This window comes from Lepidochelys kempii, chromosome 4 (assembly GCF_965140285.1).
Source record: "Lepidochelys kempii isolate rLepKem1 chromosome 4, rLepKem1.hap1, whole genome shotgun sequence".
Taxonomy (NCBI): domain Eukaryota; kingdom Metazoa; phylum Chordata; order Testudines; family Cheloniidae; genus Lepidochelys; species Lepidochelys kempii.
The window spans coordinates 103,037,511-103,050,762 of NC_136383.1; the positions used below are offsets into that span (position 1 = coordinate 103,037,511).

Here is a 13,252-nt window from a genome sequence, read left to right on the forward strand (position 1 = left end):
ACACAACTTTGCTTATTCTTGCGTCCCTAGTTCACTTTCTCCTTCTTTTGACTTTGTGCCACTTAATGGCCCATGGCATGTGCATGCCTCTGCTCTTTTGGTTGATGTCTGACTCTCAGACTTGTCCCTTCCATTCGCATGCAATCGAGCAGCGCGAGAGACTCCAGCTGGTGGGAGAGAACGAACCAGGGCACGAAGGAATGGATCCCGCTTTCCCAGTCACTCACGTTCAGAACAAACCCCACTGGTTTTTTTTTTATTATTATTTTTTAAAGAAAAACATGCAGACAAATATGTCCAAACGTCTTTCTTTATGCCGATGGCACATTTGAGCTAAAGCAGCCGGATGTGCTCAGATGATTCAGACCAATGATCACAGTGAATCTAGCTTGCTGTCTATTTCATGTGGGGAGGAGAAAGCGAGGTTTCCACCTCTTGCCTGTGCGAACTGTAGGCACACACAGGGACAGTATGTGTATCTGCGGAGTGTGAGCTGGGGAATGACTGCCTGAGTGTTCCCCACTCCCTGCCGTGCCAGGGCTAGAGAGGAGTCGTTTTCCTGTGTAGGTGGACGCTACAGCTCCCGCGTCTCTCACTGGCTGGCCCAGCTCTGGGACTCCTCCTCCCGCTGTGCTGAAGCCGGGAGCCGCTCAGCTTGATATCTGCAGCATCAGCTAGAAAGCCCAGCTTGGCGCAGGCTCAGTGCTCACCGCCGCAGTCCGGGCTGCGGGAGGGGGCTCCAGGAGCTCGGCATCTTCGCATAGGGTTAAGAGGGATTAATACGAAATCCCCATTATATTTGCCAAGCAACTTGACTGTCTCGAAATTCCCCCTCGCTGTCCGGGAGGAGGGATCGTGTCCACACTAATCCCGCCGTGCCAATCGGAATACCGGCGGCACGCTGCATTGCCCTGGTCCCGGCACATGCTACACATTTCCATCCGCCGCTGCCTCCCTCCCTGCTTTTAAACGCAGCCGGAAAACTTAATGCGTTCCCTTGTGGGAGGGGTGAGGCGAAAAAGCTTTTAACCTCCCCGCCATCAACTTTACTCGTCTTCCTGTGTGTGGAAACATTTGCACAGCATAGCGCCCCCCCCCCCCCCAATCGTGTCTTCAGAGCTCCCCTGTCTCACGGGCACACTGCTCCCGCCATCTGGTTTGCGGGGAAGCCTGGGTTTCAAACGAATAAGCGGGTTCTTTCTCTTGCCCGGTGCAGCCTGCCCCATGCACACACAGAGACACACCCACACAACGTGCCTTATTCCCCCAAGCAGTGTCTCTCTCTCCTCCCTCTGCACGTGCAATGTCTCCCAGTGTGCAAAGCCTGCCTGCTCGGGAGCGCAACGTCCTTCACAGCGGACTGGTTCCTCTTTCGGAGCAGAGGTAACGGCCCCCTCCCCTTCTCTCTCCTACGCGGGCGGCCGGCGTGGGAAATGGATCTGACGTGCTCTGCATGGTGGATGGGCAGCGCTGCCTTTGGGCCTCGTGCCCTGGCTACGGGGGGAGGGGAAGGAAGTCGGGTCCAGGTTGTGTGTGCTGCCCGTTTGCCCAGGGGAAGAGGGAAATCGGAGCCCCTTGCTTCCGCTCCCTGCCTCGTACCCCAGCTCGGTAGCGTTCGGGCCCCACCGCTTCACTCTCAGCGGGACCAAGTCCGGCTAGTTCAGACGGTGGAGATTTGCCCCTTTGGCCAAGACTGGTGACCGAGGGAGTCCCCGCCGCGACACATTTGGAGGTTGGGTCTAGGGAAGTAGGATCGCACGTGTCATGGGCTGCAATTAATAAAATAGCCCAAGATGCTGGCGACCAACACTAAAAGAAGCACTAGATTCCCACTAAAGCACTAAAATGAGAGCTTGTGTCTTTAAAGGGAACATCGGATCATACTGGCGAGATGGCAGCTTGTGTGTGGGGACGTCCATCTGGCATTTCTAGCCTTTATTATGCACGGGAAATCCTTTTAAAGCCATCACCGGGCTTTTCTCTCCTCTCCCCTGCAGCTCTTAGGGTTCCCTCTTCGGTAGTTTACAGATTTTGTAATTGTATCTGTTGATTAGAATAGTTAAAGTCCTTTGGTAAATATGCAAATATAATAATGAATCGTTAGCTTATTTCAATTTCTCGGCGGAGCCCGATTTCATTTTTCGTACCTACCAACTCTCCGCTGGAGTTGGCTATACTCCTCCTCCTCCTCCCCACAGCACAATTTGTTTTTTCGCGGTTCGGGAATGTCGGTGTCTCACACTGGAAAATAGCATTTAGGATCCGCAATGGAGTCCAGTCTCGAAGAAAAGAGTGACCAAAAATTTAAAAAAGGGGAGGAGGGGGTCCAGTGCCCGGAAAACAAAGTAGGACCTTAAGGCAGAATCTTAGGTGGGTTTTCACTGAAAGGAGGTGGCATATTCACAATAATATAAGGGAAAGGTTAAATACAGTAAACATGATAGCCAATTCTAGGGAAAAAATATAAAGCAGGTAAAGCAGTTTGATGGGAAAGGAGAAACTGACTCAAGAACTCCACCAAGGGACAAACAGATGAAATGACACCACAACAGCACCAAATCTGTGTTGACCTTTCATCTTTTAAAAGTGTCTCGCTGATTTTTTGCCTTTGTGTCCTGATCTCCCACCTCTCTTCCTGCAACACCCTCTCCCCCTTCCAAAGCTTCCTTAGTTTGTGAAAGTGAATATACTAGGACATAGTTGGGTTGGGTTGGAACAAGTGCTGACACTTGCCAGTGTCTTTCACAGCCTTGAATCCATGTTTGCAGTACAGTAACATATAATAAACTGAAGTGATTAAATTATTAATTGCAATAATAGCCTTTGTGATGGACAGTAAAACTTAAGAATTTAAATAAGGAAACCACAGATTTCCTTTTAAACAGCTCATAATTGCTTGCTTTCCTGGTTATTTAATTGGGCACTAGCCAAACATAAAGCAGCTTGTTTAAATCAGATAATTCTCTATCATTGTTTCTTATATTCTGGAAAGACTAGAACTAAAAAAATATTACTAGATAGAACAATAATAGTTGGCTGTTTGCAGCAGGGAATTGATAGCTGTAGTTAAACTGTGTAAGTGTTTAATTAAAACTTTACATCCCGAGGACAAAATTTGAACTTGTCTCATTAAAAGGAATAAAAAATGGTTTTCATCCAGGGGTCATCCCATTGCCCTTTCTGAATTTCAGATTTATAGAGATTGCTTTGAGATTTAGAATAACATTTAGCAAAAAGTGGTTTCCCAGTCTATTTGTGTTTAGCAAGATTTTGACAGTTATTATTATTATTCTTTACAAATCACAATGATTTAGACTGAAGATAATTTCCTAAATAAAAATATTTCCATATAGTATTGGTTTTAAAATGTCATCCATAGAGAGACAGTGAAATTTGCCTATTATTTGAAAAAAAGAAGAAGTCTAATTTGTTTAGCTAGGCTGCAAGAGATATAGGTAGATTTTCTTTAAAATCTCAAGGCCATTACTAAGAGGTGTTTTGTTTTTTTTTGTTTGGTTGTTTTTTTTAACTGTAAATGGGTTTACATAGTGGGCCAGATTTTGCCTTGGTTTACACTTCATATGCAACCTATTGACTTCACTGGAGTTGCAAAGGCTGAATTTGGCCCATTATTTTATATTCTTATTTTTAATTAAACTACATTTCCATTCCTGGAAATCCAAAATAAGTTATAGGAAAAGGGCATTGAAGAGGACAAATTAGACTGATACAAACCTATAAGTATCTCCATGTCAAAACTGGAAGAGATTTCAGAATTATTAGTACTCTACATATGAAATAAATCATAAGGACATATCAAAGAGATAAACAGGGTAGGATTTAAATAAAATACTGGAGACTAAAATATAATTTTGGAGAAACAGAATGAAAAAAAGGTAAATATTTCATAAAAATAATAAATGGGGACAGTTTGCACATATGCTAATACCACTACCATAGGAATACTTCATAGTGTTGCTGTTGTTTTGGGAAAGAACTTAGATAATGTAGGTCCTTTGATGATATAATCTGTCAAATGTTGCTATGATGGTGATCTTATCAGTAAGAAATGAATATTAAAGTTTTAAAATTACTTGCTCATGTTATAATGATTTCCATGGCATTTATAGCAGTCAAAGGAGTTTCCTTATTTGTAAGTAGATATATTATGCTTTACATTGTACATGTGGATTTTCACAAGAAATAGAAACCATTCAGTGTACTAACACTATTCAACATTTGGAATATTTTTTTTAAGTAGGTGATAGAAATGTGCATCAGCATCCTAACGAATATTTGAGTAAAACAACAGCTGAGCACTCAGTGAATCTTTTTAAAGTCAGATACACTCTGATGATTTTCCCCTGCTGTCTGAGAATCCAGGATTATCTAACAAAGCTTTTGTAAATGACAAAACAAATATTTGTGTAAGATCACAAATTGTAACATACTATAGGTGCAAACATATCAACTACAAATGCATTTTCAAATGTTTAAAAATCAATTCACTTATTTTACTTTCTCATTGAGTCTTGAGTTTAGGATTCCATGTTTCCCAAAAACGATGCCAAATACAAAAGGTATATTTTGGACAAAATATTGCTTGATTTACGCATATATGTAGTCCTATTAATAGGGCCCTACTAAATTCATGGTCCATTTTGGTCAATTTCAAGATCATAGGATTTTAAAATTAGTAAATGTCATGATTTCAGCTATTGAAATTTGAAATGTCATGGTGTTATAATTGTAGGGGTCCTGACCCAAAGAGCAGTTGTGTGTATAGGGGGGGAGGGTCACAAAGTTATTGTGGGGGCAGGGGGTTGCGGTACTGGTACCCTTACTTCTGTGCTGCTGCTTGCGGCAGCGCTGCCTTCAGAGCTGGGCAGCTAGAAAGCAGTGGCTGGTGGCCGGGAGTCTAGCTCTGAAGGCAGAGCCACCGCCACTGGCAGTGCAGGAGAAAGGATGTGATCCTTACTTCTGTGGTGCTGCTGGTGGGACGCTGCTTTCAGAGCTGGGCTCCCAGCCAACAGTCACCGGACTCCAGCTGCCGAGCTCTGAAGGCAGCGCAGAAGACAATACCATGCCCTCCCTAATATAATCTTGTGACCTCCCTGAAACTCCCTTTTGGGCAGGACCCCCAGTTTGAGAAACGCTGGTCTCTCCTGTGAAATCTGTATAGTATAGGGTAAAAGCACACTAAAGATCAGATTTCACGAGGAGAGACCAGATTTCATGGTCCATGACACATTTTTCATGGCCATGAATTTGGTAGGGCCCTACCCATTAACTTCATTGGGACTTCTTGGGGTGAGCAAGGCAAGGAGAGTTTGTTTGAAGGAAAGAGGAACTGTTTTTTGTTTGTTTGTTTGTTTTCCAGGCAATATTTTGAAGTTGTCTGCCTGTGACCATATCACTAATGTCTCAAAGTATTAAGATGATGGTCATACTGGGAGTTCAGATCCTAATTTTTGGCATGAATCTTCTTGTAAATTAGTAATTATAGTAATACCTAGAAATTAGACATCACTTTTCATCAGCAGATCTCAAAGCATTTTACAAAGGAGGTAAGTATCATTATCCCCTTGAGAAAGAGAGATGTGAAGTGACTTGCCCAAGGTCACCCAGAAAGCCAGAGGCAATGCAAGGAATAAAACCAAGATCTCCTGAGTGTCACTCCACTGTTCTCTCCATTAGCCCACACTGTCTTCCACTGGTATGCTTGCTTACTATAGAGTGGGTTCTCTTTAAGAGCTCTCTTTGGAGATCTTTATTCCATTAAAAAAAAGTTATATAATGGTCACCATTGAATTTTTTAATATATTTTTAAAGATTTTACTGATTTGAGAAATATTCCCTATCCTTAAATGGAGAATTCCATTAGAACCACTAACATTTCTTAGCATGGAAGAAAATTTTAGAGCACAGTTGTTCCTTATGGTTCCCATCTGGAAGACTAGCAGTGCCAGTCTAGGATGTAGAAGAGTGAATGGGGGCAGAACAAGCTGCCTCAGAAAGAAAAAAAATAGGGAGCAGGATGGAGAATTTAGTGAGGAAGCATCTAGGAAACTTTTTCTCTTTAATTGATGACCGGTTGGAAAGGCCAACAGTGCAAAGTGGGTCAGTCCAAGGAAGGTTCAGAGCAAATTGGGGTTCAGAAGAGCTCTGTACACAAAGGAAAGTCCTGCACCAAGAAACCTGAGGGGCAACAGCAGAAATTACTATGATTGTTCCAGTCTTATTGCAATAAAGTTATTCTCAAGTGACATTTCTACCAGCTATCTCTTACATCCAGAATCGAACACAAACACTGTAAGATCATTTGTCTCCACTCCCGCTGCAAGGCTTCTCAGCCTCATGTTTGTCCAAGGCTGTTGACTTTGTATTCCATAATTTTATTGTCTTTTTGAGAAGCTGAAAATAGTTTTGCTGTGAGTTAAAGTTTTTGTTTTGTTTGTTTCAAATTAGACTAGCATATCATAAAACTTCTTTTCTGATGTCCTGTTGCATCCCGTGCAGTGCTTAATTTATGATCAGCATCATTCAGGATGGCAGCAAAAGATTTGGCATGTCTGCCTGAATCCACTGTGTCTGTTGCCTGTTGGATAGAAGGAAAGAATATATATATATAAAAAAAAAAAAACGATAGCATCTCTGCAGAGAGAGGGGGGAGGGGGGTTGATTTTAAAATTCTAATGCTATTACAGCAACCAGTTTATAGACTATGTTTTCTGGAGCTCCAGTCTCCTGTGAATGGTCTCGTCAATATGTGTTATTGGCTGTGCTCTTAATATGCTATTTTTAGGCCTACACCTATTTTCTCTTACTTATTTGGGAACTTTAGGAGTCTCCCTTTGCTTTCTCTTTACAAAAATATTTGTAGTTCACCTGTCAAAAGTAATTATTGCTCTCCTGCTGAAATAAGGGAAATATAAACATACATTTCTTGTTGTAAATTAAGAAAGCAAATATGACAACAAGAGAAAAAAGTTAAAGTAAGGCCAAATTATTAATTGCTTCTTAGACAGCTTGCTTGGCTGCGCTCTTCAGTGATCAAAACTATTTTACTATGTGTCTTATAACCCTATATTCTGCTTCACTGTTCATATGGAAACTCCAATATTAGAACCATTAAGGACTAGATTGTCACAACCCTTATTTAGCCATGCAGTGGAGTAAGGGAGAGTAAGGTCCTGACCTTACTCCTGTATTTGACCCGATCAGAATGTGACTGCATACAATAGGGCAAGCAAGGGCAACTCACCTGATGGCACTGGCTATTAACAGGTACGCAAGGATAGGTATGAGAGGCAGGGAGTGGGAGGGACCTTGGTTCTGCTCCTATTCAAGGCCTGATTAGAGCATAAAGCACTATAGACCTCTGCCTGGGACCCAAAGTTTCTGGAGTCAAGTGATTTGATCAGAACCTCAGTTTTAATTTGAAATGAAGTAAATTTCTAGCCACTGTGGTTAAGAAGAAAAGTTTGAAAAAATGATCTCAGTGTAAATGATGCAGCAACATCTGCCCAAGTCTGCAAACAAAAGATACAATAGCTCTGAGGGGTGAACTTCCCCGTTTATCTCAGTGGGGTATAAACTACACCCAGAAGTAGTGAGGGGCCCTGCCAATAGGACCCTGCAATAGGATTCTGTGTATGTCAAGCAAAAAGTGCAGCAGACTCATCCAAATAGATACACTCTGGCTACTGAGGTAAGTACTGGGGGCCCCTGACTGCCACTTTTGCCTCTCCATGAGGGTGACAGGGTCACCGCTACTGCTCTTGGAAAAGAAGGAGGCCCAAGGCTGCCCCCACCCTGCAGCTCTGGGAGGTGTTCCCCCTGCTACCAAAACTCCAAGTGGGGGATCATTATGGGTCAGAGCCAAAAGGGTGGGCCCATGCAGGAGTTATACATTGCCCCTTATGCTGGGTGGATTGTAAATGTACAAAAAAAAAATCCTTGAATGAGTCCTCTCTTTCCCCTGCACAGGTGCACACAATTTAAAATGTCCGGTTTAACTCTCTGTTAACTTATTTCCAAATTTTCTGGGACTCAGTTACATTTATAGCGCACTTTAACAGTAATAAGTACGTAATAAGTTTATGACCTGCAATATATCCAGAGGAAGAGAGATACTTACTGATAAGTTTACACATTTTTCTTCTTCTGATATAAGGCTGACATCTCTTCCTGTATGTTCATTCTGTGAGCCGCTCTTCAACAAATTAAAAATCGTCCAGAACTAGGCAGGACATAACTGCAATCTATGTGCATTCGAGAACACACAGAGCAACCAAAGGCATACACCTTTCTTTGCCTTGTAAGATCATGAAGAAAGGAGAAATGCAATGTAATAAAATAGGAAGATCGCAGCAGCTAGTTTATACATAAGGATTTGGGGTCTGATTCAAAGTCTATGCAAGTCAGTGGGAGTCTTTCCATTGACTTCAAAGGCCTTTGTATCAGGTCCACAGTGAGTGAACGATGGACAAAGCTTGCAGGACAATCACAATCACAAGCGTGAAAACAATAAATGAAGTTAATTTTAATAAAACTAAATAAAATTAAATCATTTGGAGTATAAACATTACTTTATGATTTTTCCATAGGGATGGCATTTATTTGCTTAAAGCATGCCTTTATAAAGCCAACCCATTGCCCTGGTAGCATCATTGTCCATTGACTAAGACCCAAGATGTATATTCGCTGAGAGTATCTACCTACCGTATGCAGTATCCATTACTTTCACAGCTAAGTGCTTCACAAGCAGAGAAGGAGTGAGAGAGAGATGGTAGGTAGACAGAGGGCAACTTCAGGATCAAAAGAAGAGGGGTCTTGGTAAAAGGGAAGTGATACCTCTAGAGAATGTCAATGATTAGATAGGTTGAGATAGAACCTGTTTATGCGGGGGGGGGGAGGGATTGCTCAGTGGTTTGAGCATTGGCCTGCTAAACCCAGGGTTGTGAGTTGAATCATTGAGGAGGCCATTTAGGGATCTGGGGCAAAAATTGGAGATTGGTCCTGCAGGGGGTTAGACTAGATGACCTCCTGAGGTCCCTTCCAACCCTGATATTCTATGAGAAGGGAAGGGAGAAGAGAAAGATGCATAGCTGTGGCATTTCAGGAGGAAAGAATTATCCAGAATGTCAAAGATCAACTAAAACAAAGAGGGAGGGGTCACTAGCAGAAAGGATGAGGTTGGATGCACAGGTTTTCATGATAAGGCAAGAGAAGAACCAAGACATGATTGAGTGAGAGAAGGAGGTTTAGCATAAAAGGGTGTGTCTTGAAAATTCATCCAAATGTGACCAATTTATAAGTCTTTGAAAAATCTCAATTTACACATGCTCTGTAGAGAGGTCTTAGATTTTAGCAGCTATAGTCCCCAAAGATTCTATCCACAGTGGGTCAGCCCATTCTGGGGTTGATAAGGACTTTCTCTGCAAATGTAGTTCTGATATGTTGCAGGTAGAGTTGGGTCCAGGGACATAAACTGTGAGCTGAGAGCCTGTCTCTCCTATACACTCAGTGACACTCCCCTATTCCCTCCCTCAGCTGGGCCCAGGCAGAACAGAGGAGGAAGCTGCCTAATTTCTTGATTTGAATGAAGAGGGGACAAAAGACAGATCTGCGAGGAGGAGGAAATGGGAAGAGTAGGTTGGGACAAGGAGTCTGGGGGATGAGACTAGGACAGAGGCTGGATGTGGGGGATAGGGAAACCGGAACTGGGAATTGTGGGTTGGACAAGGAGACTGGAAACTGGGCACCAGAGGGGATTAAAAGTCACATGTGGCAGGAGACTGAGGTTGGATGAGGAGCCTGTGGGGAGATTGAAACTGCCTGGGCAAGGAGACTGACTGAGAACCAGCGGTCAGGGGGAAAGACTTGAGGAGCCAGTGTGCAGGGAAAGAACTGGGAGTGATTTGGATAAAGGGTGAAGTAGCTGGGGAAGGGGAAAACTGAGACTGGACAAGGAGCCCAGTGAGGGAGGTTGGAACTGAAAGCCAGTGGAGGGAGGGAAACAGGGGAGGGGAGGTGCCTGGAGGCTATGTAGTGGGCAAGAGATATATTGAAGCCAGGAGGGGGGAAACTGGGGATGGCTGAGCATGGAAATAGGAAATGGGAATGTGGTGACAGACTAGGACTTACTGGGCATGAGAAACTGGGATGAGAAACCTATGAGGTGGTGACTGGGACTAGGTAGGGTTTAAGAATAGTTCTGGGACCAGAAGTCAGGGGAAGGGTGACTGGGACAAGGACAGTTTGGAAGGGAGGGGCAGAGGAGGTTATGGTGGGAGGAACGGACAGAAGACTCTGCCCACTAGAGCTCACTGACCTCCATAGTCTGGAATTAAACCAAAAATTCCTGAATTTCACCATTTCTCGTCCATCAGCAAACATCTGTGAGACCCACTGGAAAAGTGTTGCTCTTCATTTGGATGATGACCCACTATTGCTATCAGGTATGCCATTAGTTCAAGTAGCAGAGATCTGTGTGGTGGATCCAAAGTTTCCAGCACTGTTGATGAGAAACATGGATATCGATATGATGACACATGATAGAATGACTGTTTTCTCAGTATGTTTAAAAAAAAAAACCCTAGGTACTTCCACATAAAACTATGTTAAAAGAACATTATTATTGAAAAGTCAATCACTCAAAAGAAATACCAGAATTAAGGATGACTGGGCATCTTTTAATGTATTTTTGTGTTTGTAATTATTTATGTAGCGTACAGTCCACAGTGCTTAACAGACAGATGAAAGACAGGATCCCTGCCCTAAAGGGTATACAATCTAAACTGAGATGCAATTGTGGATACAAGGGTTGGAGGAGGGCAAAATAGAGGATGAAGGTAAATCCAATAAGCTTTAGTAGGTGGCATACAGGTGGTAGAAGTTCCCAAGGGTTTTGGTGTTTTATACACCTTTTACTAAATGTGCAATACAGTTTCTTAAAGGGTATGCCTAGGGTTTATAGGCTTCACAGAAGAAGTGTGATTTGGAGGAGGGAGTGGGAAGATGACAGGATGGTGATGTGGCATGAAGTGAATTTTAAGCAAAGGGTACTGTACAGAGAAAGGCACAAAGACAAGAGTGGGAGAGGAACACTGAGAACACTGGAATGGAAGAGCTATTGCACTTTTCACTCCTGCCTAGGGATTTTCAATCTCCCAAAACGAACTATTGTTCTGGCCTTGACTCCACTCTCATTGTTCTTTTGGCTGCACCCAACAATCCTTTGCTGGATGTGGTAACAGCAAAAAACAACGCTGTGGTGCTGATGGATGGAGGGTGGTGGGTAGCAACAGCTGGATGTGGTATACTGTGTCATGAGGACCTGGGTGGTGCTGGTGAGAATGTACTCCATGTTGAGGGGTGAGCAATGCTGAAGGTGGAGAGATGCTGAATGGAAGGTTGAGGGAGTGCTGTGTGGGAGATATTAAATAGTAGGGTACTAGAGTTTGCTGCAGGGTTTGCTGTTAAGGATTGTTTAGTAGCGTGAGGGATGATGCATGGGTACTGCAAATGTGGGAACTGGTTAGCTGAGTTTAGACTATACATTTACCTTCCTTCATTGTCTTCTTTTAGAGCTCTCCAGTTTTTAGTCATTCAGCAACTGGAATCTGACAAGAATATATACTTTTAATATATGCTCAATAATTCATAAACAGCTTTGTTTTTAACTAGGAAGAAGGAGTAGTCTGCTTCTACCCTCCATTTTGAGCCCACTCAAGAGTTCAAGCATTTTTACTTTTCTTCAGGCAAATTGAAAGGTAAAGTTCTGAACCTGCAAACCTTTTCTCATGTGAGCAGTGCTTACTGATCATGCAGGTAGTCCCATCAAAATCATAACTTGGGTTCTCTGTGACACCTGAGTTGCTGACTAGAAAAACTCTGAGTTCTAGATTAGACCTGGAACTAACCAGTCACAAAACACTGCTTTAAAGTGATCCTTTCTTCTTTCTGAGGAAAAAAAGCTTTTTAGTTGCTACTCTTGACCCCCTTGTAAAATGCTCAGATTCCAGTTGTTGACTGAAAACTACAGTCTCTAAAAACACCCTGCTCTCACAGTTGGTTTACCAAGAATTGAGATGTTTGTACAATGAAAAAGCATAGATGCCTAAAACAGGACACATTTCCATTTTAAATGAGGCTGTGGGAGATACCAACCTTTCAGATTTGCTGTACATTTATAATAAGGCAAGAAGCCGGCTGGATTATGATATCCTGCTCCCTCTTGAGAAGGCCTTGTTCCCTCTTTTCTGTCTCTAAGTAGACTCCTCCAGTCTTTAGAAAAAAACCTGAATACTATTTTAAAGGCATTCTAGAGCCAACTGGTTATAAATGTTAAAAATGTCTTATAAAATCATGAGATCTTCTTTCATTTTAATGTGGTTAATGAGTATGGTTGCAAGACTTTAAAACCCTCTGGTGTCTCACAGTAGACTTGAAGAACATTCTATTTAAAGACAGTGCAGTTTATAAAGGGGTTTAAATCTTATATTTTCCTCATTACCTACCCTCACATTGTCTTATTAATACTTCTCTTGGAGTATTTTACACCTCAGCTCCCGCTCTTAGTGCTTAGCCAGCATCAGTAAGAGCAGAAAGCAACTGGTTGTTCAGCAATTTCACTCTGCTGCTGTTCCTGGGGAAATACACAGTACAATCCTCCACTGCTGATGGGAGAGTACTGTGGTGGTATTTAAATTATCACCAGACACTGTCGCTGCCAAAGCAACACATATGTGTCTGGCCTTTACCACCTAGCACTTTGCCAACAAGGGGTTATAAAGAGATCAACAAGAATTGCATCAGTTTCAATCGGTAGCTGCTCCTACTAGGATCTGGGAAGGGCTATGCTCAGAAATAGCAGCACAGATACAATCCTGGGGGAGTAGGAGGAAGCAAAACAGCAGGAGGAAAAAGAAGAGTGACAAAAGGAGGTGAAACTGCACCACTTGGTTCAGTTACTCATTCCCTGAACAAGCAGAGGCTAGGAGCTTTGTGGGGTACGCTTACCCAGTGAGGGGAAGCATTGCTCTCTAGACACCCCTTCTGGCCAACTGAACTTCTAGTAATTGACAATCTATGAAAGGAGCCAGATCCAGCCATTCTCAATCAGTGGGAGGGTTACAGTGTTGTGGGATGTAGAAGTGGGAGAGGAACGAAATGAGGATCCTCGAAGACAGCCCCCCCACACACAAAAAGAAGGGTGGGGGGCTCAAACAAAAAAATGGAAGAGATT

At 42.9% G+C, this 13,252-nt stretch overlaps 1 protein-coding gene across 1 annotated transcript in view; it reads left to right on the plus strand.

Moving 5' to 3' along the window:
* LOC140910989 (uncharacterized) overlaps positions 1-13,252 on the plus strand; it is a 44,382-nt gene that overhangs the window by 2,202 nt on the left and 28,928 nt on the right. The window contains exons 2-3 of the mRNA XM_073343203.1: positions 1,217-1,383; positions 10,395-10,463. Of these exons, the coding sequence (XP_073199304.1) occupies positions 1,217-1,383; positions 10,395-10,463 (236 nt within the window). The remainder of the gene's footprint in view (positions 1-1,216; positions 1,384-10,394; positions 10,464-13,252) is intronic.